The 25,880-nt window shown below is 52.8% G+C and overlaps 1 protein-coding gene across 1 annotated transcript; it reads left to right on the top strand.

Annotated features, from left to right (window-relative positions):
- Positions 1-243: 243 nt before the first annotated feature.
- YWHAG (tyrosine 3-monooxygenase/tryptophan 5-monooxygenase activation protein gamma) lies at positions 244-23,336 on the top strand. Its single transcript, XM_072881861.1, has 2 exons — positions 244-506; positions 19,899-23,336. Exons 1-2 carry the CDS (start codon positions 420-422, stop codon positions 20,553-20,555), a joined length of 744 nt encoding a protein of 247 aa, XP_072737962.1. The 5' UTR covers positions 244-419; the 3' UTR covers positions 20,556-23,336.
- The last annotated feature ends 2,544 nt before the right edge of the window (positions 23,337-25,880 follow it).

Below are 25,880 nucleotides of genomic sequence, written 5' to 3' on the forward strand. Positions count from 1 at the left end.
GGGCAGAGCGAGGCCGCGAGGCGGGGGCCGGGGCCGGGGGGGCGGTGTGGCGCTGACGCGCGGGGCACGACGGGAGATGGAGTCCTCGGGGTGGGGCGGCGGGAACCGCCGCCCCACCCCGAGGACTCCATCTCCCGTCGTGCCCCGCGCGAGGGCGGTGGGCGGCGGGGCGGGGCGGGGCGGGGCGGACGCAGGGGGGTTGTGGTGGCCCGCGGCGCGCGCACAGCACCGGGTGTAGCCGTCGCCTCAGCCGCAGCAGCGCCAGGAGCTGCCGCCCGCCCGCCCGCTCGCCCTCCTCCTCCTCCTCCTTCTCTTCCTCCTCCTCCTCCCGTCGCCGCCCTTCCTCCTCCTCATCCTCATCCTCGTCCTCCTCCCGGTAGCCCGCAGCCTCCTTTACCCTTTCCCCCGGCCCCGCGAAGATGGTGGACCGCGAGCAGCTGGTGCAGAAGGCCCGGCTGGCCGAGCAAGCCGAGCGATACGACGACATGGCGGCCGCCATGAAGAACGTGAGTCCCGTCCCGTGTCCGTCGTCCTTCCCTCCGGCCCTCCCCCCCTCACCCCACCCCGCCGGGCCCGGGGGTGCGGGTCCGCGCTCCCCTCGCCCTTCCCGTGCTTCCCCCCCTCGGTGGGCTCGGCCCGGGCCGGGCCGGGCTGGGCTGGGGGGGGCCGCGCCGTGGAGGGGTGCGGGCCCCGGCCCCTCGCCCTTACCGCCCCCTCGCCGTCCTTCCGTGCGGCTCCGGTCCTTGTGCTGCCCCCGACACCCCCCGCCGGGTCCCGTTCCCTTCGCCTTTCCCTGCCCAGGGACAGCCCTGCTCTCTCTCGACCCCCATCGCCTGCCCTAGAGTCCCCCACGCATCCTCTGCCCTGTTCTGGAGCCCCCACCCAGCCCCACGCATCCCTCTCCTCTGCCCTAGAGCCCCCCACTCTGCCCCACGCATCTTCTCCCCTGCCCTAGAGCTCCCATGCGTTGCCTGCCCTGCCACCCCCACACATCCTCTGCCCTGTCCTGCTGCCCCCACTCTGCCCCACACACCCTCTCCCCTGCCCTAGAGCCCCCACCCTGCCCCACGCATCGCCTCCCTGCCCCATTCCTTCTCTGCCCCCCACACCAGGCCCCCCACCCTGCCCCACACATCCTCTGCCGTGCCCCCATCCCCGCCGCTGCTCCCCGCCCTGCCCCAGCGCAGGGGGCAGAGGAGCCAGCCCTGGGGTGCGGCACTCCCCGAGGGGTCACGCCAGCTCGGGGGGGCTGCCAAGCCCCGTGGGGCGAGGCTGTGGGGAGCCCTGCCGGAGGGCGGTTTGCGTGCACACCTCTGCCCGCTGCAGAAATACCCCCCCATCGCTCCCGTGCATCCCTTCCCGCGCGCGGTCGGCGAGGCTGGCGTGTGCTCATGACCCCAAAGATCGGGAGCCCTTTCACTGCCAAAGCTCTTATTTTTACTGCACTTGGTTGGAGATTTATGAATTGAGTCATGTTGTATTCATTTCACGCTCTTAAAATAAAGACTCTGCATATAGCAGGCTGATCTGATTTGTGACACTGAACGCTCCCCTTCAATACTGACATTTTGACAATATAAGAAGGGAAAAAAAAACATATCTCTGATCTGATCTTGCAAACAAAGCAATCGTGGGAGGCAGGATCAAGTCATTCCAGAAGATTCTGCATTTGTCATATTGCAGAGAGGCTAGACTGGGTGGAGGGAGGGAGGGGGTGCTTTAAAGGGGAAAACTGTTCTTTATGTTTGTCTTCTTAGTCAGGTCTGAACCTTTGCGAGGAGCTGGGGTGTCCTCCCTGGCTGATGAAAAGTGAATGCTGATCTAGGAATGTCGCAGTCTGCTGTGGGTGCAGCTCTGTTGCCCATATTGCACCATTTTGTCAATAACCTTGCATTTATCAAACAGACAAAACTGTCACAGCCCGAGAATGGGGAGGGAGGAGATGTCTTATCAAGAAATGAAATATGGATAATCAGAACAAGATATTATCATATTAAACCGACTGGGCTATTCCTCTGCTGCACTGTGGCTTTTAGACCAATTTCTGATAACGGCATCTATTCATTTTAAAGCAAAGCCTGCTGTGTGAGCAGATCCTACAGCTCATTTCCTACGGATAATACAGCCACTATGACAAAGCCAACAGGGATATGCCTGGGATGCACAGCCGTGTTGCAGTATTCCCGCGGGGCGAATTTCCCCAGCCTGCTTACCCGGGCTCGGTGTTTAAACCAAAGGTGTTGTTAGAGATTATATATGTTTTTTTTCCTTTTAGTCCTTACTGGCCCTGGTGAAACAGTAACCCGGGCTAATGCCGCTTATCAGTTGCCGTGTAGTTTGGGCATAAGAAAATGATTCACAGCGGGAGTGCTGACGCCTCCCACGACAGCAAACAAAAGGCAGAGCTTTGTTCTTCATTTCTGCACGATGCTGCCCAAACTCCGGCGCAGTCGGTCCGGTGGTGATGGGCATGTCACACTCGGTTATCCCTGTCACCGTCCTGTGTGCTGCCCATCCCCCAGCTCCGGTTGTGCAGGAGGCTGATGACCTCGCACTCATTTCCGTAGCAACGCCTAGTGATGTCATATGCGATGGTCCAAGCTGCAATGCACCCAGGTGGTAGCAGAGAGCATGCAGGCTGCGTCTAGCTAAGGTGATGCAGAAGCATTCCCGTGGTCGTCGCCGTTTTGTCTCCTGCCCTCTAAAGCTAGCCATCCGCTGGCTTCCTTAACACCGTGCTGAGAAATGCCGGACGGCTTTTCTTTAAAGCCTGGCGTGGTAATGATGTGCATAAAAGAGGTTCATTTTCCTGCAGCTTGATCTCACCGTTGCATTTTGGTGGTTGCCTCATGGGTGGTGACATGGCAGCCGGGCGTGTTGTTCAGCAAGCCTCAGCCCTGCCTGCTTGGGAGCCTGTGCTGAATGGCTTATGTTAATGGTTTAAAATGGAAATGGTGTACTGGGGCTCTTACTGTCTGCTGATTCACCCGGTGCTGCTTGCCACAGTGATGTACCGGATCACAGTAGTTTCTTCCAAATAACATTATATATATAAAGTTCTAGCTCTTTCCTTGCTGTAAGTGCCAGCCGTCAGTGCCCCTAACTGGCACGTGCAGTCGCATTGCTGCTGCGGGAGCAGGACTGCTCCTTCAGCCCCCAAACGTGACAGGTTTACTGGGGTGTCTCAGTAAAACACAGCAGACAGTCCCCTCACCTACCGGAGGGAGCAGAAGGTGATGCCGCACCCAGGAGGGGTGCGGGGCTGGGCCCATCGGTCCAGGGTATGGCACATGACCTTGGTCATGTCCTTTGTCACCTCAGCGCTGTCTGGGGGTACAGTCAGCCCTATAATGTGTTGGAGAGCAGGAAAGCTCCCCGCTGGTCCCCAGGGTGGTGGCTGTGCCTGCTGGTCAGTGGGCAGGTGTTGGCCTTGGGCTTAGGCTTGCCATCCCAACTGATGCCGTGCCCAGCCAGCACCAGCGATTTCCTTCCTAACTCGCTGGGGTTTTGCTGCCCACGGTGCCTGCGGTTGAAGTAAGCTGCCTTTTTGTCTGGTTTGGCTCCATGAAGAGTTTACCCGTCCGACCCAGCGCCAGGGCTGTGGATCGATATCCATTAGCTGGGGAGCAGTGATGCTGCTGGAGGCTTTTTGGAGGTGGAGCCCTGCCAAGCCCCCGGCGGGTGCTGCCTGGGGAGCAGAGCACGTGCCTCCCCGTAGACCTTTAGCATGGGGGGGATGCGCAGGTAGACAAGCAAGATGATTGCAATAACTTTTGCAGGAAATAAGTCGCCTAAAAAGGGTGGGGGGAGGATTATTACATTGCACCTATGTATCATGTAGGTATGGGACCATATGGCAGACTCCTTGAGCTCACCTGAAGGTCCCCTGTGAGGGGAACACCTGGCTACTTGACTTTGGGGACCCAACCACTGCAGCAGGGCTGGGCTGTGCTGCATGAGGACCATCAGCTGCGGTGGTGGTGGGTGTGGAGGAGTGAACGTTGGAGATGCTGAAAAGCAGACGGCTGCTGCCCAAGCTTTAGACACAACTGGCTCTTGGTGCAGTAAATGGCCGTTGTGGGTGGAGGAGGAGAGCGAGTGGGGACCGCAGGCCTTCCCTGGCTCGGGGTCTGTGGGCTTCTGCCGTGTTGCTCACCAGCCTGGCAGGCTATCATCCTCCAGGTCCAGTGGCCAGGTTAGTGCAGATAGCAGGGCTTCACACAGATAGCAGGCTCACCCTTGGAAAGAGGGAGAGGTAACACAAATCCCTTCTATCTGGAGAGTCCCAGGGGAGTGGAAAAGGGATGATTAGCTGCTTTCTGCTTTGCAGCATAAACGAGACAAAAGGGTGAGGTGGAAAGGCTTCTCCAGGAGGAGTGCTGGGCAGGCCATCTGTGATGGTAGGAAGGGAGCAAGGAGTGCGAGCTGCTGTAGTAGCACTTCCCAGGGGGGCTGGGGGAGGCTTTGGAGAAACCATTTCCAGTGCCGAGGTGGAGAGGGTATGTTGGCATCTAATGACTGCGTCGATGCTCTTGCCGCTGTCCCTTGTGCAGGCGTCTTGAATGCTGCTCAGCCTCGTGGTGCCTCCTGGACCACTGCAGCATGGGGCTGCATGGCTGCGTGCTTCCCGACCTGCTCTTGCGCACAGAGGAGCAGTCCTCTCGCCCTTTAGCAGTGAGGGCTTCCTCAGACCTGAGTGATGGTGGTGGGGGCCTAAGACAGTGTGATTCATGGGCAGGCTTCCTTCCTGGAGGTCTGTGGGATCAGGGCAGGATGGCTGCTGTCAGGAACTGCCATCCTGTCATGCTTCCGAGCTCGTAACGGTTCACGGCGTGGGTTGTGTCTGTGTAAATCGGCCTCAGGACCTTGTAGCGGTAGGCTGAGTCGCACAACTGCACTTAAGCCACAGACAGGTAGCAACATGCCCTGTACGCGAGTACAGTGGGCGCTGCACACATTAACTATATTAACTGGTGAGTCTTCAGCAGCTCAAGCTCTTAGAAATTCCCCTTTGAGCTCCTGGCAAGTCTTTATCTATGAGCTTTAGGCAAAGCCACTGACTTGTGAGACCATGCTGGGTTTCTCTCAGTTGGCCAAGTGTAACAGCCTGGTGTGGACTTGATTAGACTTTTTGAACTAAACAAAAGTGATATTGAGACTGTGGTGGAGAATATAGCTGTTGAATCCTCTGCAGATGTTTGAGGTATACAGAAGCAGTAAAGCTCTTGGGCAAGGGCTCTCCAAGAGCTCTTAGATGTTTTGGGCTTAGCCAGTAGATCTTTTGGATGGTGGCTAGCCCTGAAAATGCAAAAAGGTTGGTGGGAGTTGTCTTGATTATTTTTTTTTGTTTTCCCTCCCCCTTCTTTCTTGCACTGCTTCTTGTGGTTAAAGATGGCTGGCTCACAGGAAACTTTTTTTTTTTAACACCAAATAAGCTTTGTAATATGTATGGACAAGCCCTATCTGCCCAAGCTTTGTTCACTAGCTGATCCCGAAGTTGCTCTCTGGAATAGACTCTTCGGGCACTGGTGATGTGAACTTGGGCTTCCTAGAAGCTACAGGAACAGCAATTTAAGGGCAACCACAGAACTTCAGCTCCATAAGTGTTTTCTGAACTGAAAACTCCTGCACCTCTGGAGCATATGCACTCTGTTCTTGGCTTGTCTCATCAGAACTGGATGATGTCGTTTGGCATCCTCGTAGCAGTTCTTGTGAGTGTGCTGGATGGTGCTCATAAGAGAAGTGAGGGCTATCCAGATAATTGTTGTATCCCTCTGCCTCCTCTTCCTACCGCTGGGTGATGGCTGGCACTGCCCATGGCCGTTCTCTGGGATCTGAATTGTGATCAGGGGAGGTGAGGAACATGCTTCTTCCTAGCCTTCTGTTGCTGGTAGAAGGAAGATTATCCTTAATTTGAGGATCCCCATTGGACTTTTTTTCCTCTGCCCCATCTCTTCTTCACTGTGTGTTACTGGACCACTTCCTTTTAAGCTGTTTTCATTTTTGTGTCTGGGCCAACAGTGTTAAAGCTAGTCAGGAGCATGGTCTGCTTGGCTTTCTGGGTAGGAATAAGAATTCTCAGCCTTGCAGAGCTTAAGATCAGGGAGGTGGAGTAAGAGCGACCTGATGGTCCCCAGTAGCCTATGGGGAGGCCTGGGCTGGACCAGGGTTTTGTTCCCAGGCTGGTGGGTGACCCCAAGCCCCTTCACAGTCATAAGTACAAGGATTTTCAGAGCCTGATATTTCACTGCACCACTCCATACTGGGGTGTCCCATGCTTGGAAGAAGCACGGTTAGGACTGAGATGGAGAAAGATGTCTGTCCGTGTGTACAGTATGGTGCATAGATGGAGGACTCCAGCTGTACCAGCAAGGTGCTCTTTTGCCTCCCGCTGAAATGCTGGGATGGGATCATTTGTGCCATTCAGGGTGGGTTTAAGCTGTGCCAATGAAAGGACTCTGCAACGGCAAAATGCACGTGGTGGGAGCTTTGTCAGCTTGTGTGGTCAGGGGCCTCTGGTATCGTTGTACTGGTGAGGAGTCAGTTAACCTTGGATACAGTCTTCTGTCTTAAATCTCTAAAGAATTTGTGCTGCCTTGGGTTCACTAAATGCTCTGGGACAACACGAGTGAGCACATGCCAGTCAGCCTATCTGGGTGTTGTGGAACTGCAGATTTGGGTAGGGCGAGGCATTGAGTGTGCAGATCTTCACACCACGAGGCGTCAGAAAAGGTGAGAAGTGCTTGTCATGTTTACCATTTTGATTGATGCATACCTGTAGTTAGGAATTGATCTACTAGCTGTGACTCTTGAGGATACAAGAAGAAACATGTCTCAAGGTGCAGCTGATGGAGCAGGGGCTGGGAGAGGAGAGTGGTAGCCATGACTTTACATCTGGAGAAACCTCCATGGACGGTGATGCATCTGGCAGGGTATAATGCATGAACTCTACAACTGAACTCTTCAGCTTCTGTTCTGAGCAGTTTCATGCCAAGTAAACTATGTGCAAACGAATGCATAGAAAGTTGTGTGCAAGGGTACATATTTAGGAAAAATAAACAATCCAAGCTTTTGTGTGTCCAACTGCTGATGCTTGAGTAACCGGCTGCTTCTTGGGAGGTGGCTTTGTCTGAGCCCAGGCATGTCCTTGGATGCGGAGCACTGCTGGACTCGTCGGTGCTGCTGCTCTCCTTTGGCAGAGGTGAGTAGCATGTTGGGACCTCAATACCAGTCCGGCAGGGAAGAGCAAAAAGGATTGTCAGACTAGTTCAGACTAGAGGTAGCTGCTCGGTGTATCCCAGCCAGACACCGGGCTGTTCAGAGGCAGGTACAGAGGAAGAGGGGGTTGGAAAATGCCTACGGTCTGACCTGAGAGAGCCTTTCCTCAGTAGGATCGGTGTCTGGGGCATTTAGGACTCTGCAGATCTGAAGCTGCCTTCTGCTTTTCTGCCCAGTTCCATCTCGTGACCTGTGACAGACAGTGAAGAGCGAACGCGAAGTGGAATAACTGCAGTACAAAGCATGGTGAAACAGGATTTGCCTGGCTTCCCAAGCATTTCTCCATTGACAGTCTTGACAGGGTACAGGCATCATCTTCCACTTCACTGTGGCAAAGCTGTGATGCAGGGCTTTGGTCGTCTCTGGATAGCTGATGTACCCTTGACGCTTCCAGGTGCTCTTTGATGCTTCAGTGCCCTGCAACTCAAGATAGCTTTTTTCCAAAGCTAATGCTGTTAGGAGTATTTTTGTGCTAACTGGTTTGGAGCCAGCTTAGACCCTCTTTCCTTTGCTGTCCAGCCCTTCATTATTTCTTTCTGGAAGGTTGAAAGCCTTAACCAACTTCTGTTCTTTATTGGGAAGATAACTAACCTGTCCTTGACTGAAGTCTGCCTCCGTCCTATTAGATTCACCTGACTGAAGACAAATGGCAATTTGATGTCTAGAAAGCAAAAATTTCATGAAAACAGCAGCAAGTATTTACTCAATTCATTTCTGCAAGCGACGGTTGCCACTGGAAAGTGATAGCTTGGAAACCCATTTTAGCACCTGCTAAAACAAAGGGGAAGCAGCTGTGAATTTGTCACTGTACTGGTGAAGATACGGTGGTTTTATCTTTCAACCTCTGAAACCTTTGGCTTGACCAGGATGTTGTTCAGATAAATAGCCACAGCCGGTTTCACGCTGGTGGTAGTTAGATAAAATGCTCTGCCATGGCTGCTGGCTGCCAGGCTCTGCCTGTGCTCCTGCTGGTGCAGCTTTCGGTCTTTGCAGATGGGGGAACTCTTCTTCCCTTGTGGAGGCAAAATGGCTTTGTGGGAACCCAGCCCACGGCTTGCAGGATGCTGTCTGAACGCCCTGTGCATTTACACATGGGTGGTGGAGGACCCTGCAAGATGAGTGGGGCTGTGAGGGAGGATGGCTCTGCTCTCCTGTGCAGGATGCGGGTGGTGCACTGGCATTGCTGAGGTCCCTCCTGGTCTCTGCTTCTGCCTCTTCCCACCTTCCCCCCTCCAAAGCAGAGCACACTTTGAGCAGCTGTGGGGGACTTCACAAATCTGCGCTTGGTCTGGAGCAAGCAGGAAAGGGGAAGGATACGGACCCACGACCAGCTGGCTGTGGGGTTTGTGTAACTTGGTGGTGTGTCATCTCCTCGGCCGGGCACGGCCAGTGCTGTCATAGCCAGCTCTCTCTTGTTCGTTCCCCTGGCTGCTTGACCTAATGAGCAAAGGCCCTCCTGCTATCCTAAAATGAAGGAAAACTGTGACAAAAGGACTTCATTCTGCTCTTTAAATTTTTTTTTTTAAGAGGCCTGACTCCTCTCACCAGAGTCCAGATGTCAAGATGTTGGATTCCTTCCTGTGGCTCTGTGGGGGGAGCCTGCCTCGGGGAGGAGCTCGGCAGCGGCATGGCTTTCTTGGGCTTCTCCAAGTGCACAATGATGGTCAGCCCGACCTGCCACATCTCCAGCCCCTCCGGTGGGCCAGAGCCCCAGGAATTGCTGGGGCTGGTGGAGCACAGGGCTTGATGTTCACCCAGGAGTCTCACCCTGGTTGCAGTGCCGGTTTGCTTGGTGGGGTCTGGAAACACTCAGAAATGGTAAATTCTGGAAAACGGAGCTGAAATGATGAGGCAGCAATCCTCAGGCTGCAGGAAACACTGATGAGACTGTCTCTCTCAAAAGCAATGCCTTCATGTAGCTGGTGAAACAAAAGCCTTTGTCTGCCTATTTAAGTACGAACTTCCCCTAATCTCAGATTTTTCTGTGCTAGCTCAGATTTAGTCACATCTCAGGAATGACCCAGCACATGCTCCATTAGGTATTAAACAAACCTGGGTTTTGGCCCAAAACTAGTGATCTAGTGACCAAGGGCAGTGCATTAGTTAATAGCAGTAGGAGAGTAACTAGAGAACATGTCGCTGATGAAGGCATGAGATTCCCTTAAAGTGATCCCCAGATTAGGGATTAGAGTACTTAATGTTTCCTTTTCTATAAAGGAAATGTTAGATTTGAGTCAGTCTTATGGGTGTTTGAGGCAGCTGCACTTGGATGAACACAAGTCTGCAGAGACTCAAAGTACAAAACATTCCTTAATTGTTTGCAAATTCCCTCTGATCTTACTGGATGGGTTGGCTTGCTTGGGATGTATCTTTGCTTACGTACCAGGCAAAGCTACTTGGCATGTCAGTATGTTTCTGATTCTTCTCTAAGATGGTTTCAGCAAGGCTCTAGAAAAATACCAGCGAGAAGTCTCAGCTTCAGCGTTAACGAGGATTCTGATGGACATGTTGTTTGGACAGTTGCGGTGCTCTGCAGCGTAAAGTTTATTAATAGTAGTTGGAGAAGCTGTTGCTGTGCTGTATGCTAACAGATACACTTGAGAACTGCTGTAGGAGCTCTGCACTTGTAAAAGACTAATGCTTCGTATTCAGCAGTGAATGAGAACTTGGGGAAGATTAACAGCCTTTGATTTACACCCAGCTGAGGAAGGCATTGGAGCTTTGCCTGTTTATGCTGTTGGGCTTTGTTATGTGGGATGAATATTTCATTACCTTGAAGTTGGGAGCTTGGCTTCTTGCATTTGGTGGTGTCAAGATGTCGGTGCCTGAGGGGTTCTGTCACCTGTGATGAACTGAGGTCAAATCTGTGGTAGTAGTCCCTTGGGCTTCAAAAGAGGGCTGGGAGGAGATAGCTGGAGCCAGGCGAGGGTTGTTAAATCCACAGTCAGATCTAGAATAGTAAAGTGACCCTCCTTTGTAATTTAAAATTGGCTGCAGTGCTCCAGAAAGCTGCCAGAGCAAAAACTTGACTTTCTGTTCTGCAAGTTCATTTAAGAAATTAAACAAAATTGTCTTTGCTAGAGGTGTGTACGATCAAGCCTGAAATCCCTGAAGCAGTGGGAGGGTAAAGTACATCTGGAGGGATAATCACCTTACTCACTGATGCAGAAATTAAACCTATTGTGGAGCTGGCATGCTGGAGTCCACCTGGGTGTTCTGGAAAGTCTCTTGCTTAATCTGTAAAACATGTTTCGGACACTGCAAGGAACTTCTGGTTCTGCAGACCAAAAGACCTAGAGCAAAAATGTTGTTTTGTTTTGGGGCTTTTTATATATTTCCAGAACCTTGCCTTGATGTGCAACAAGCAGGCTTTCCCAAAGTGTTTGGGGTAATGACATGAAGTGGTTAAAAACTTAAGCGCTAGCTACAGGGAGTTGTTTGCATGGTTGCAGCTTCTCCCATTTCATCCTGCTGGAGCAGCAGCTTGCCAGCTGCCGTGGCAGCAGTGGCTCTGCCATGCAGGAGGAAGCCATGCAAGCAGCCAAGAATTGCCCAGTTCATCCTGCTCCGGCAGGCCTGGGAGCAGGCTCGCTCAACAGCCAGAACTTGCTCTCAACCTTTCCCAGGGTGTCCTGCCCATGGGACATCGTCTCTCCTCTCTCTACTTGGCTCAAGTGAATAGAGGTCATGGGTACAGCGTAACGCTGTCATTTTTTGAGCCCATGATTTAAGGACAAGCATCTTGTGTTGTCCTGGCGCTTGAGGCTCCAGGGAGGATTTGATCTTCTGGTGGCAGGGTACTTACTGCCTGGCAATGCGGTGGGAGGTGAGCAAGAAAGCACTAATATCTGAGGCAGATTAGTACTCTTAGAAGCTGTGAGGTAAGTCTTTAAGCAGCTAATGCTCCCAGCAGCACTAAACACCCTCCCTACATGAAACTTGGTTCATTTATCTCGTGTGTCCCTGCTTACATGCTGGAGTCCCTGAAGTCTGTCTAGCTTGGTTTTGTTTTGCCGTAACTTGGAGGGGGAAAAAAAAAAAGTCAATCTTTCCCTACGTTGACCAAGTCTTAAGACTCTAGAAATGACCAGTGGTCATCCCATGGATGGCTGCTTCAGCTAAAAAGCCTGTGAGCGGATGGACTTTTCTGAAGAAGAATAATGCTTGAATGGGGGGGGGAAATCAAGTCTTTAAACTTGTACAGAAATGCTGTTGAGGAAAGAGCTGCAGTTACTCTTCAAGAGCTTTTCAACTCACACCTGGAGAAGTTTATGCAGCCCAGAAGAGCCTATAGAAATCACTGAATTGTCATGCTCCTTTCAGAAGAATCTACGCTGAGCTCCTGAAAGTTTCAGTGTGCTCCAGGAGCACATCTGAGCTCCCATGGCAGTGGCATGCTGTGGCACTGGTCTTCCACACGCTTCGCAGAAAGCTTGGAGAAAAGGCATATCAGCAGGGAACAGACTGGATAATCCGAGGCAGGAGAGCTCCCCAGGCTGTTGGGTGATGGAGCAGGGTGGTGATCTTGGGCTGCTGCTAAGGCGCTTGCAGAAATGCAAAAGCGGGCAGATGATGCTTGCCAGCCTGCCATATCTTGGGGAAGGAATAGCTTGGCATCCCTTCTGTTGCTTTGTAGTTAGCAGGCAAAGGTGCTGGTATCCCATCTGCCGGAGATGGTGTGATGAGCCCTGAGTGACAGTCCTCTTAAATGCTGGGACTGATGTGGCTCGACTTGCTGCTTTCTCCATCTGGTGGCAGGAAGGCACTAGACCGACAGAGATTGATTATTTTTCCCAAGAGTTTTTAATAGGTACGAGGCAGCTGGTGGCAGCAAGACAGTGAAACAAGTTGTCCTACGACCAGTTTTCATCTTGTTTAATAGCCTGTCTTTCAGGAAGGCTAACAAGAATCAGGGTGTTAATAAGGAAGACAAGAAGAATTTGGGCATAATTCCTTAATGGCTCAAAAAGCAGATACTAGCTATAGGAGCAGCTCCCAGCTACAAGACTGTGCAATGCTAATTCAGAAATGGTTTGTAGCTCTACACTGATGCACTTGAAGAGTATACACGATGCCCATGGTGGGAAGCTGGGATTGTTCCTTCCAGCTGGTTATTGCGATGTGTCTGGGTTGCCCTCTGTCGACTCGGTAGCCATGGCAGATTGCAAGGTCTGATAATATGCCTGGAAGCCATGTATGGAAGGCAGGCGGATGTTCCCTTATGCTTGCCTTATCTCAAAAGCTGCAGAAGAAGCTGGTGAGGCAAATCGATGGCACCCAGGTGTTCAGCAGGAAAAACTTGAGCCGTTAGACCAAACGCTGGGACTGCAGTGCTGCAGATAAGGGGTGGTACATGAAATGCTGCTCCCAAACGCAGAGTAGGAACAGCTCAGAGCTCTACTGTTGTCACTGGCTTTGTCGCCTTGGCTCCCTTACGACATGCAGGAATGACCCAAGCAGTTAAAACTTGCTTTTTCTCTAGCTGAAACCCGTCAGAGCCAGACTGAAACTGGAGTACATCTGCAGGCTCCAAGGACTGATCAAACCTGCATGTAGTGCAACGAAATTCACTTTGGCTTAAGTAGTTGTTAAGCTACAGAGGCCAGTGAAATAAATGAGCTCTTGGTTTTCACGTCTCCCTTCCACTTGGAAGACTGTGTCTCGGGTGGTTCAAAGCCGCCTGAAATAATAAAGGCTGCAGAGTGGGATGAAAGCCGCTGTTAACTGTAGGAGCATGCAGATATCCTAATCAGTGTCTAGAGTGCCTAAGTAGCCTCTGAGCTCCAGTTATGCTACAAGCAATAAACAATCTTACTTTGCAGACACTGGTCCTTGATGCACTTGGAGCAATTTGAAACGTAATGGCAGAACCATCCCATGTGCCTTCAGCCCCTGTCCGGTGATGAGAGCCAGCCCCACCAGCTTAAAAAATGGGAACTAGCATATGATTATTCATACTGAAACAGTCAAAGGAGACAGCAGTGGGGAACTAACTTCTGCCCGCAGCCTGCTTGTGCTTTTCTGGTCTTGTCTGAGATGAGAGGAAGGGCTCGACCTGCAGCCGAAAATCCCCCTGGCCATGCTGAGATAAAACATGAGCAGAGAGGACAGTGGAGGGGTCAGCAAGGAGAGAAGTAGTTATGGTGTGACTTCCGCTTTGGAAGTATGATACGGGGGAGAATGCTAGAGTACGGGGCGGGGGGGCGGGGAGACCCAAACCAGTGAAATCTGGTAAGATTTTAGATTTAGGTCTAGTTTAACACACGCCTACTTTGTATCGAAGTAGGACAGTGCTTACGAAAGCATCTTTCTGACTGCTGCGATGGTGTCATAGGACAGCTCGCTCTGGAGCACACAAGGAAAAGCTGTTCTTGACTAGGCTGTGTGACATCTAGTCGTGACTGTAATCGAGCCACCAGGTAATGGTGACAATTTAATGTGCTTGAGGGCAGCTATTTCTTCAGAAGCTAGACATAGAGTGAGATGGGGACAGAAAAACCAGGCAGTCTCTCTGGCATGTCACTTCCAAAATGACAGCACTCGGGCTGCTGAAGGTGGTCTGGTGCCTGCAGACGGGTGATGGGGTCCCACCACGAGACAGCAGCTAGAGACGGCGGGGGGAAAGGTGGCATGGCTGCAGGTAGTCATGAACGTTTATCAGCTGCTTGAGCCTGAAGTGGTCGCGTGCTGGTTGCTCCCCTTGCTGGTGGCTTCAGACCAAGTAAGAATTTCAGTGGTGGGACTTCTGGCCAGAAAGTTGTTTCAAAAACACATTTGCCTTTTAAAAAATGAAACAGAAAAGGGGACCTTCAGGCCAGACCTCAGTGTGACTAAGAAGCTGCGTGTGAAGGAAAACAAGGCAATTGCTAGGGTTTCTGTTGGGAGATAACATACTTAATTACATGGTGCAGAAGCTGTAGATAGAACAGAGGAAATGCAAGTGCTGAGGAAGAGATGGCTGTTGTGTATCCTGGTGGAAGAGGAGCTCTGGTGATGTTCAAAAGCTGTTCTCAGCGGACAGTTTGAGGTTCTCATGGTTGTCTGTCTCCAGGAAAGCTTGGCTGCTTTGTAGATGTCTAATATCTTCAGGGACTCGGGATCTCTTCTAGACATCAGAAAAGCAAAAGTGTTGAGGCTTTGTAACATGGATTAAACTGTCAAATGTTGATGGTATTCCCCAGGGAAGAATCTCTGGGTCTGCTCGGCTTGCTCTGCTGTATGCTTTAAGATAAGACATCAAAGCTAGGTAGGAGCCATAAATGGGTGGGCACTTAGTGAAAACCAGGTGAAAATCCATGTGTATAAGGATAAACAGCTAAAACTAAATCCTGGGATGGATCTCCATTTCAGCTACTGAAGGGTCTTCAAAAGTGATTATTTCATGATGTACTCAGAAATTATTACTTCAGACCTCTGATGCAAGGTGAGAAGTGGAGGATAAGAGTCCTGGAATAAGCCCCATAAGCAAACTAGCCTGCTGCTGGCTGGGAGCAAACCTCCCCTGTAGGTCTCAAAAGCCTGCTAATTAGGAGGCTTCTGGAAAGAAGGTGCAGTAGGTCCAACCCTTGGGCTTTTGGAGAGCACAGACCTTGACATTAGGGGCAGGTAAAGTTTTGCATGCTCCCTGGCTTCTCCGCCTGAGGCTGAACCTTCCCCTGGCTGCAATGTGATACTTGGGCATGCCGGGAGCCTGCCAGGTTTTGGAGAGAGTGCTGAGTCAGAGCTCGCAGCTGTAGTGGAGAAATCGGGAGAACCTTCTCGGAGATTGTGCTGCCTCTGAAGAGCTTTGTTGCAAATCAGAGGGTTTTGATTTGTACAAACCTCTGGACTCTCAAGCTGTAGAAACCCTAAACTTCCAGTAGTTTTTGTCTAACGGGAACCGTTGGACTATCCCTGTGGCTTTAGGGCACTTGAGTCTTGGTGGTGCAGACGCTGCACCTTCAAAGGCTGCAGGAACTGGTGAGACTGGAACTTGGCAGCGTCCTCAAGCTTGGTGGTAGAGTGTGCCTCCAAGCCAAAGCCTGTCAGCGTAGGCTGCTCCGTGCCAAGCCCAGTGGAGACCTGCGCTCCCTGGCTAGGTGTCTTCTCCTCTGCTCCTGCCCTAAGGCAGGGCTTCTGCCGAGCACAGGGCTGCCTGCAGTGCGAAGGGTCTGGCTCCTGGCACGTGTGTCACGTGCTGTGACAGGACATGGGGGAAGCTCTTGCAAGTAAGACCCTTGCCTGCAGGCTAGCAGGGAAATGAGAGGCACCACAGCTGAGGTCTGCTGCTCTGCATCAATAAAGAGCCAGTCTTGTGGCTGGGCTTGCAGGCTGGGCTTGTTTGGGGTGAAGAAGCAGAAAGGAAGGTGAAAAAGGTCCTCCCCCCCCGAATAGCTAAAAGGTTTGCATCTATCAAGTTTCCAGCTGCGTGTGTGGACTAGCTCTTTGCGCTTGGCTGTTTATGCCACGTGCAAGGCTTGACTCCATTTCAGCTGCATGCATCTCCTGCCCCCGCCCCGATCTACGGGGGCACAAGGGTGAAAGGAGGCTTGACAGTTACTGAGACTTGTGGTGCAAGTTCTGCTTTTCTCTGCTGTCAACCAGGGAAGTAAAACTCCAAAATGACTGAGCTTTGCAGAGAGCAGGTAGACTTCCAGCCAGAGGCTGATGGCTTTGTGTTCCTGCCAAGCCCTCTTAACGCCAAATTGAGATTTTTTCTTTGGATATTTGAAGTCTCTAACTCCATGTAACAGTGCTGGGAATGGCATCAGGTGACCTAATGCTCATAGGGTTGGTCTGTACGGGAGGGTGCTGCCCTTCTTAAGGGAGGTGACACCCCTCCAGGGCCTGAGTTAAGAAGGGGGAGGGTTCTGGTAATATTAATCTAGATGCTGGAAACAAACATTAGCAAAAGTTCTCTGAAAGGGCTTGTAACATGACCGCTGCAATGTAATCCAGGCCTGATGCAGGATATTGCCTTATTGATGTTACATGAGAGGCATTCAATGCAATGCTATAAATTAAGTGTATCAGAGCTTGCTGTTTAGCCTCTGGCTTGATTGAACTCACTTTGTGTTGGTATCCTGCAGTGTAAGGAAAAATCAGCATTTTGTTGGCCAGCACAGGCTTATGGTGAAGGCACAGACCCGCATCCACTTGGCAAGTTGCTGCAGCGGTTTCTGGATGGTCTTCTGCTGGAGATGTTCACCCGTACAGCGCCGCTGGCAAAAGCAGCGCGATGGTGACTGTGCAGTCCCATGCTGGAGTGCCACACGTATCGTGGCAGATCACGTGAAGCCGCCAGCCCATCCTTCGGCGATGTGGTGGGCAGGCAACTGGGCAGCAACATCTTAGCTGTAGTGCTGAGACGTGGCAGGCAGGTTCTGGGCAGACCAAGAGGCAGGGATGACGGCAGTTCTCAAAGGCAGCTTAACTTGGCATACCATCTTTTCCACCTTCCAGTGACTCTCTGGTTAAGGTAGCTAAGTGTACCCTTGCTGTCCCACATCTAGTGTCCTGGGCATCTTGCATTTTCTTCCTACTGGGAATGCAAGTGCCAGATGGTTTTCCTTTCTTCCTCTCTCGGTCAGTTGCAAACTGAAATACATGCAGGATTGCAGGCTCTTCCCTCCCCACTCCTAGTGCTGAGGGATGTGGTCCTGGTCTCCAGCCATGTTACACCTTTGCATTTCTCTGCAGTGCTCTGTCTTACTGGGAGCCTGGGTACTGCTAGAAAGGAGTTACACGGTTAACAAGGTTCCCTTTCTGCTTTGATAAGTTCCCTGCCAGCTCCCTGGAGGAATTGGCTTTCTCCACAGGTGTGCCTTCCATCTGTCAGCAAGTTTGTTGAAAGGATTTTGACAGGCAACTTTCTTCCATAATCCTTAATAGCTTCGATTTTAAAGTGTTTATGGCAACACTAATCCCACAAAACTCCCTGTAGTTTTAATAAATCTGTCCTCCAGCGAGACTCTTCTGGTGAGAGGAGGTGAATCTGCTTCTTTCTGCAGTGATAAATATCTGCAGACTTGGCTGTGGGGCAGCTTTAAAGTCACCTGCTTGGTCCACACTTAAAACTGGTATCTCTGCTCAGAGAGCATCTCACTAAAAGCAAGACCTCATGTGGTTATCGACCTTCATAACCAGTGTCAGGACAGAAAACTGTTGGACTTGGCGAGTCTCTTGTAGTATGGCTGTCGATGTTGGACACTCCATTTACAGCTGGAAGGTAAGAGAATAAGTCAGGCTGGGATTTCTGGATGTTTCTAGTCCCAGTTCCCGTATTCAAAGCAGGGCAACTTAGATGGGACAAGACCCCAAGTAACCTGATCAAGTTTTGAGTATCTCCAAGGACAGACAAACCATAAGCTCTAGGGCAGGGGGACACCTTCACTGTGCTCCAGTGTCTTTCAAAGATGGCTTTAACCTTACAGTATCTTTAATTTATGTTTGTGCAGGTGTCACTCAGAGGGAAGAATGAATGGAGTTATCTCAAAGTTAAGTCTTGTAAAAATACAGACAACTAGAGACCTTTGAACTTGGAGCACAAGGCAGCCTGGAAGCAGCATTTAAACAACTTGCTAAGGGTATTTTAGCGTGTTGCGGTTGGGCTGCGTGCAGGGCTGAGCCTCTGCCCCAGGCCCTCTGCGGGAAGCAGCATATCACACAACCCAGGGCCGTGTGGTTAAACAGCCGCCGTTAGCCTGGCTGGGAGAGGTGGGATGTGGGTTAGTCCCCTGGCACCGGGAGCTGCCGGATGGCCCGGGCATTGCACACCCTACTTACCTTGGGGCGTGAAAGCTGGGAGCTGCCTTGGCACGCTGCCCCGTGCACCTTGTCCTGAATCGGTGGTGGCTGCTGATAGTCACAGGAGACTCTGCCCTCTTCAACGTGACACCCATTTCCCTGGTCCTTCAGCCACCTTTTGCCCTTGACACAGAGGGCAGTTGTGCCTGGTTTACATAGTCAGACCCTCTTCTGTATGGAGATGGGCTGTTTGCTGCTTCCCCTGCCAGGCTGGAGAGCATCTCGTGGAGCAGCACAGGTCTGCACAAGAGTGGGAAGGGGGAGCGGAGGCTCTTCTTGCTGCCTCTGCCTTGAGGAAAGGAGTAGAGGGGGTCTGGATCGGAGACCAGAGTACTCTGTTTGCTGTATGGGAAACTAAGGCTTAGCTGTAGCTTCGTTTTGGGAGAAGACATTAGGCAGACCATGGCTGAACAGCTGCAAGGAGAGCTGCAGGCAGGAGTGGATGTTGCTGGAATGAGCAGGTCAATATGCAGTAAGCGAGGGTGAGTCATTCCAGGCTACTCAAACGAGGTCCTGGGCTGGACTGTCCTACACCTTCCAGCGTGAGCCCTTGGCCTCCTGGTCACCACCACAAATGTGGTTATCTAGGCCCAGAACAAACCTTGTCCTTCCAAATGCTTGTGAAAATGACTCAGTGTTTGCTGAAGCCTTTCACATCCAAGCCATAACCTGATCCTTGTGAGAAGTGACTGCCAAGAGGAGGCTTACAGGTTCCTGCTCTGCTGGCCCACTTCCCACGTGGCTGTACCCAGAGTGTGTATGTGGTGGGGCAGCGTGCCCCTGGGGGAAGGGGACAACAGCGAATATCCAGGCTCAAAGTGCCATTTGGCAGGTGTAGCAACCCCGCTGAGCGGCTGTATGGAGCAGCCTGGCTGCCGCAGCATCCTGGGCTGCTGCACCCGCTCCAAGGGCGCAGAGACCCACGTACGGGGCACAGCACGGAGACAAGGGGGATGCGAGCCCTTCCCGAGCTGCCTGCTGCCCGTAAGGCCGGGCAGCTGGTGCAGCAGTTGGCCGGCTGCCTCGCTGCTGCCGGAGGTGCTGCCTGGGTGGCTTCAGCCAGCAATGGCGTTGCGGGAGCTGGAATGAGATGATTGCAGTATCAAGTGTGATGCTTCCCAGCAACTGAACTGGCTGAGGTGGCGTTTGGCAGCCCGCTCGTGAGATGGCTCTGTGCTCCGTCGTCTCCTTAATCCCTCTGTTGCAGCATGTGAGGCAGGTAGAAGTGATGCTATGGATTAACACCGCTATCCTCAATGAAGAAAATCCTGTGTGGGATGAACATACTCTTACCATGTGAGCTTTTAAGTCCTTATCTGTGCAGATGCCTTAGGCAGCTGTAATTTTAACATCTAACGTATTCTTTAGGCATCTCAAAGCATGCCCTGTGCTTATGGGAAACGGAAAAGATGAACACCCCGTAGCTATGGTATTGTTAATCCATGCGGCTAGCTCGTAAACCTAGACCATCTCCACCCTCTTGCTTTGACTTGTCCCTTTCACCTGCATCACAAAGTCCGACTCTCATCCCGCAGGTGAAAGGTGTCTCTTTCCTAGAGGATTTTTCTTACTCTGGAAAACACTGACCTTCTAAGAGATGGAGAATACCTCGAATAAAACCCAGCCTGCCCCTCTTGCTGGGGGACCGGATCACAGTGTGATTTCCCAGCTGGCTCCCTCTGGGATGGGAGTGGATGCCAGATGACTTTGCGAGCTGGCTGCCTTCTCCTGCGTCTCGCTAGAGATGCATGGGAGCACCCGAACATGTGACGGGAACATCAAGTGACTGGGGCTTAACCCAAGTGTGTCTCTTCTCTCTCCCTCTCTCGATGCAGGTGACAGAGCTGAACGAGCCTCTGTCCAACGAAGAGAGGAACCTGTTGTCCGTTGCCTACAAAAACGTGGTGGGGGCACGGCGCTCCTCTTGGCGAGTAATTAGCAGCATCGAGCAGAAGACCTCTGCCGATGGAAACGAGAAGAAGATAGAAATGGTTCGGGCCTACCGTGAGAAGATCGAGAAGGAGTTGGAAGCGGTGTGCCAGGATGTGCTGAGCCTGCTGGACAACTACCTGATCAAGAACTGCAGCGAGACTCAGTACGAGAGCAAAGTCTTCTACCTGAAGATGAAAGGGGACTATTACCGCTACCTGGCCGAAGTGGCCACTGGCGAGAAGAGGGCGACCGTGGTGGAGTCTTCGGAGAAAGCCTATAGCGAAGCCCATGAGATCAGCAAGGAGCACATGCAGCCGACCCATCCCATCCGGCTCGGTCTGGCGCTTAACTACTCGGTTTTCTACTACGAGATCCAGAACGCGCCGGAGCAGGCCTGCCACCTGGCCAAGACGGCCTTCGACGACGCCATTGCCGAGCTGGACACCCTCAACGAGGACTCCTACAAGGACTCAACGCTCATCATGCAGCTCCTCCGCGACAACCTAACGCTCTGGACGAGCGATCAGCAAGACGACGACGGTGGAGAAGGCAACAACTAGACCCCCCCGATGGACTGGCAGCCGCACGCTGATGCTAACTACTGCAGTCTTTATTTTTTTCCCACGAGTGGGGGGGGGGTCAGGGGTGGGGGAGGGAAAGGGAGGGGACACCTTCCCAGGGAGGCCCCCCACAACCTGTCTTTGATTGCCTCGTTGACATTTTTGCCAAAACACCACTAGTGGAAGTCAGGCTGGCTGTGCTGGTATGGAATAGCAGCCTCACTGGCATATGGACTGTTCTGTAGATTATTAATACAAGTGGAGCTGTCTTTAATTTAACTTTATCGCTAGAAATAAAAGGGTTTTAAGACGAATTCGCGTGGATGGAATGGCCCTCGTTTTTAAGGAAAGCAACGCAAAAAAAAAAAAGAGTTCTGTGGTTCCAGTAAGGCTTCGTGCGTTTGTTTCTTCAGTCCAAGTGCCGTGTGTCCGTACCACGCCACGGGGCGTCTCTCTGCAGCGCTCTGCCTGGCAGGGCGTAGCTTAAAATCCCCAAATTGAGAAGGAATTAAAAAAAATAAAGAATTTGGGGCTTGCAAAGCCCCAGGATTTAGGCCATCCAATCTTTTTTTTGTTTGTTTTGTTAAGATATTTATTAGGGTAGCTTACAGTATTAACACTAAATTGCAGTTTACAGTATTTCTACATTACAGCCATATGACATCAAGCCTTTGATTGTTTTTTCTTTTGCTAGTTCTTTTGGCTTGCCTTCCTGATCAGTCCTCGCCTGTGGACTGGCTTTAGCTATTCTGTGTCGCCCAAGGCAAGAAGACCGCCCGCCCGAGGAACATCAAAGCTGCTCTAGTTTTTTGGTCAACAGCTTAACAGGTGCTTGGCTAGCGGCTGTTTCAACTATTTTAAGTCCACAGCAAAAGGTTTAAGAACTTAATTAGACAAGGGGGAAGTGTTTAAACTTAAAATGCCACTTAAATAAAAAATAATAAAAAAAAGAGCATTCAGGTCTGTATGTCATGTACTGTGTTTGGTATTTCAAAAGACCATCCTGATTTAAGGTGCCACAGCTGCTTCCTCAGGGATTGCACTGCCATTTCACTCTGCCTGACTTTCTCCCACTGTACCATGAGGTTTGTCAGCAGATCTCCGGCACCCAGGCTCCCTTGTTTGTCACCAGGGAAGCCGGGTGCGTTTTCCTTTCTCCTGGGGAAGCTTGTGGTGTAATGAGTGAACTTCAGGAGCTTAGAAACTAATTTGGTAGAGAAATCCTCAAGGGAAGAGCTACAATCATAGACATTTCTATCAACCATCGGGAGCCCAGGAACTTAGTTCTCTTCTTAGCAAAATCTTTTCTGAGTCTGTCTGATCTGGCTGGGGGTGGGAGTCGGGGCATCTGAGTTGCTTAGCAGGTAATATTTACCCCATTTTGAGTAAATTTATTATTTTAAAATTTTATTTTTACATTCTTGTTGGAAGTTCACTGCTGTTCTCTGGCTCGCGGAGTGCTGTGCCACGTAGCTTTTCACCCAAAGCTGCGCAGTAAGGAAAAATCGCACTCGTGCATTACTTTTTTTTTTTTTTTTTTTGGAAACAGGCTTTCATTGTCCCTTTCGAGAGTCAGTCCGCAAGCAGCGCGTCGTGGTGTTGCACACGCAGTACAGCCGCTCCCGCTGTCGGGTTGCGTGGGGAGACGTTGCTCCAGCTCCCTCCCCGCGGTCAAACGAAGCCGCTACCCCGACTCCTCGGGGAGCGAGCGGAGCCGGGCCGGTGCTCGGCCTCCAGATACCGCCCCGGCAAAGCTTTTTTTTTTTGACCAGGATGCCTTCGCATGCAGAGCTCTGCCCAGCCTCGCTCGCGGCGAGCGAGCAAGTGCATCCGCCGGGTGTACGGTGTGCAGCATCCCGCGGCCAGAGGCTCGCGCTGCCGGTACGTGCCGTGGACTGGAAGATCGCTTTAGGCTTCTTACCTTCCTTTGATTGACCCTCGTGTCCCGTGAGCAGTGTTGTCCCAGCTGTATAATTTGGAAGTGATTTACTGGAATTACAAAACCTATCTTTTTTTTTTTTCTTCTTCTTCTTTTCGGCTTTTGCTCTGGCTGCTTTAGGAAACTTATGCAGGAGAGATGGCACAAGAGGGCTAAAAACGGAGTGGGGGTCAGGGACTTGATTTTTAAGCAGCTTGAATGGTTTCTTTTGTTTTTTAAGAGATGCACTTGCCTATGATACTGTCTCTCCAGTGAAATGATTACTGCTCCATTACTCTATTGATACAATATTGTGCATGCTAGTGTCGTATTTCTATACAGTAGCTTGAAATTTATTAACTTATACTGTAGATGTTATGTATTCCTATGACAAAATAGTCTTCAAAAATTTTTTAAAGTTTTTTAATTTATTTTTTTCTTTTGGGGGTAAAGTTTGCTCTACCAAATAGTGATCGTAACAAACTGATCTGTTATGGATGTTGCTATAGTGACATGCAATTATATATGATTTTGTTTTTAAAAAGGAAAAAAAAGCAAAAGAAAACACCAGTGTTAGCTTAATCTTAATGTCTGGTGTTCGTCATGGTGAAATTATAACTATTACAGTGTAGGAGAACAATGACTGTGTTCTTTGAATGAGCCTTTGTTTGTGCTTTTTGTCATGTTATGCAGTGAACTATTTTTAAGGTCTAATCAGTGATTATTTTTCCAACTCCGTGTTTCTGTAAGGAATTATTTCACACACGGACCATTCTTAGCAGTTTTTCCTCAGTGATGGAATATCATGAATGTGAGTCATTATGTAGCCGTCGTACATTGAGCAAATAAACTTACAGATCTGACATCAGCGCTGCTTAATTGTTATCGCCTGTGTCGAGCTGGGGACGGGGGGCTCCCCCTCGCCCTCGGGGCTCGGGAGCCGGGGCAGGCAGCGAAGGCCAGCAGCCAAGAGCCTTGTTTCTGCTCCCCGGGGGCCATCTCCCTTCCGCCGGAGCACGGGGAAGCCGAGGCCGTGCTCCGCGTCCCTGCGGGTTCACGGTTCGCCAGGCTCCCGGCCTTCCCGGGGCAGAGGCGAACGCCGTCCCGGCCTGGGGGAGCCGTGGGGGTGGTCCCTGTGTGCCCCCCGTGGGAGCAGGGGTGGGTGGGTGCCTCCCCGCCTGCCCACCTCCCTCCCCCGTGGTTTTTCCACTCGAAGCCACGCGCGGTGACTCACGCTGTAAAAATACTCCCCTCCCTCGGAAACCATAAACCGTGAACGTGGCTTGGCTCACGCACCTGCCAGGGACCCTGGGAGGGTGCAGGACAGGCACCCCCGGGGAAGGGGCTGGGACAACCCCCGGGGGGGGGCACGGAGGGGCTGGGGGCTCGGCCAGCACCCCCCACGCAGGGAGGGCCGCCCCGCGGGCAGCAGCCCATCCCAGCACCCTTGCGCCCTGACGGCCTCCTTGCCGAGGCTGGGGGTGGCTTTTTGGGAGGCGAGAGCCACCACGGGCTCTGCCTGCCTGGCACCCGTGCCCACCCGTGCCCACCCACTCCAGCCACAGGAGAGGGGAGGGGGCTGGGGATGCCCCTTGGGGGCTTCTTCCCCTGGAGACAGGCTTGGGCTGACGAATCCGGCCGACGGCCGCTGCGCCGCCCGGGGGGTGTTGTGGAAGCAGGACCCGATCCTGCCCAGCGCGCTGCCGAGCCCAGATGAGCCCCGCATCTCCCCCGTCCTGACCCCCTCCTCCCCTCGCTGGCAGGGCCTCAGTTTCCCCATCTGGAGGGGGAAATGGATCCCCCAGGCTGGGGCGGTGCCCGCTGCCCCGGGCATCAGCAGTGTCCCGGTGGGTGGGTGGGTGGGTGTGCAGGCGTGTGCGTGGGTGTGCATGTGTCAGTGTCACCCAGAGGGACACAGAGGGAAGGAAAGAGCCTGAGCCGGCGGGCAGGGGCCCCCTCACCCCTTGCCGGGCAGGATTTAGCCCTAAAATGGGGTGTTACGTGTGCCCAGGGCTGGGTGCCGCGGTGCGGTGCCTGGGGCAGGGCAGAAACATGGAGAGGGTCTGGGGGGGGACACGACAGCCCCCGCCTGGCACCCCCAGCCCATCTCCCTCCCCTGCGGGCAGGGGGCCACAGGGACTGCCCGCTTGCCTTGTCCCCGATGCTGGAGCCCGATGGATGGATGCTGCCGGGAGTCACGAGACCTGCCAAACTCATTGCACCTGAGAGTGACAGGGCAGAGGGGCTGAGGCTCGGGGGCTGGGGGGCACTCAGAGCCCCCCGGGCTCGGAGAGGAGCCTCGCAGCTGCAGGATTCCTCCCAGGTCACCGTCTGCCTCTGGGATGACTCAGGGGGGATTAGTGGGATTTGTCGGAGCCGGAACGTGGCAGCCGCGGGCCCGGCCTTGGCCATGTAGGGCTGGTCCTGCCCGCAGGCACGGAGGCGTGGGGGGCACGGGGCCAGCTGGGGCCAAAAGGCATCGGGACCTCGACCCCCCCCCCCCCGCCACATTGAGCCCCCCCAGCACGGCTGCAGCCCCTGAGCTGAACCCCCCCCAACCTGCCCAGCCCATCGCAATGGGGTGGAAGGAAGGGGGTACGCGGGGGGGCAGGGTTGGGGCTGGAGGGACACGCTGCAGGGGATGGGGGGGTTCCTGGCCAGAGCTTCTGCTCATGAAGCCCCTGTTTGCTCTCGGGCTCCCCTGCGACCCGCGGCAGGGGTGCGCTTGTTTTTCAGGGATGTAGAGACCCAGGGTGGTGACACTGGGGAGTTGAGACCCAAAGTGTTCAGATCCGGGGTGCTGAGACCGAGAGTTATGGAGAGCAGGGATGGTGGGACCCAAGGTGCTGAGATCTGGGATTTGAGAGACCTGGGATGTGGGAGACCCTGGATTTTGGAGAACGGGCATGTCAGAGACCCAGGATGTCGGACTCATGGGGTATTGGAGACCTGGGCTGTTGAGGCCCAGAATTTTGGAGATGTCAGAGACCCGGGATGTGGAAAACTGGGATGCTGATCCCGGGACGTTGGAGACCTGGCATGTGGAGACCGGAGATTTTTGGAGACCCAGGATGCTGGAGGCTGGGATATGGAGACCTGAGATGTAGGAGACCTGGGATGTGGGATATCCAGGATAGGGAGACTCGGGATGTGAAGACTGGGGATGTTGACCCCTGGATGCTGACCCCAGGCTGTTGAGCAGGGTTTGGTGGCCCTCCTGCTGGCCACGCTGGCCCCAGGCAGCCCTGTCCCAGTCCTCTGGTCCAGCCCTGCCGGAGCAGGGAGCCGGTGCCCGCGGTTCCCAGCCGGCACGGCCCAGCCGTGGTGCACCGGTGCCGCCGGGGCTCCCGAGGGACAGATACAGGGCATGGGGACAGGTTTCTTTCACCGCTTTTTATTCCAGCTGA

Source organism: Ciconia boyciana, chromosome 17 (assembly GCF_034638445.1).
Source record: "Ciconia boyciana chromosome 17, ASM3463844v1, whole genome shotgun sequence".
In the NCBI taxonomy this organism is placed as follows: Eukaryota; Metazoa; Chordata; class Aves; order Ciconiiformes; family Ciconiidae; genus Ciconia; species Ciconia boyciana.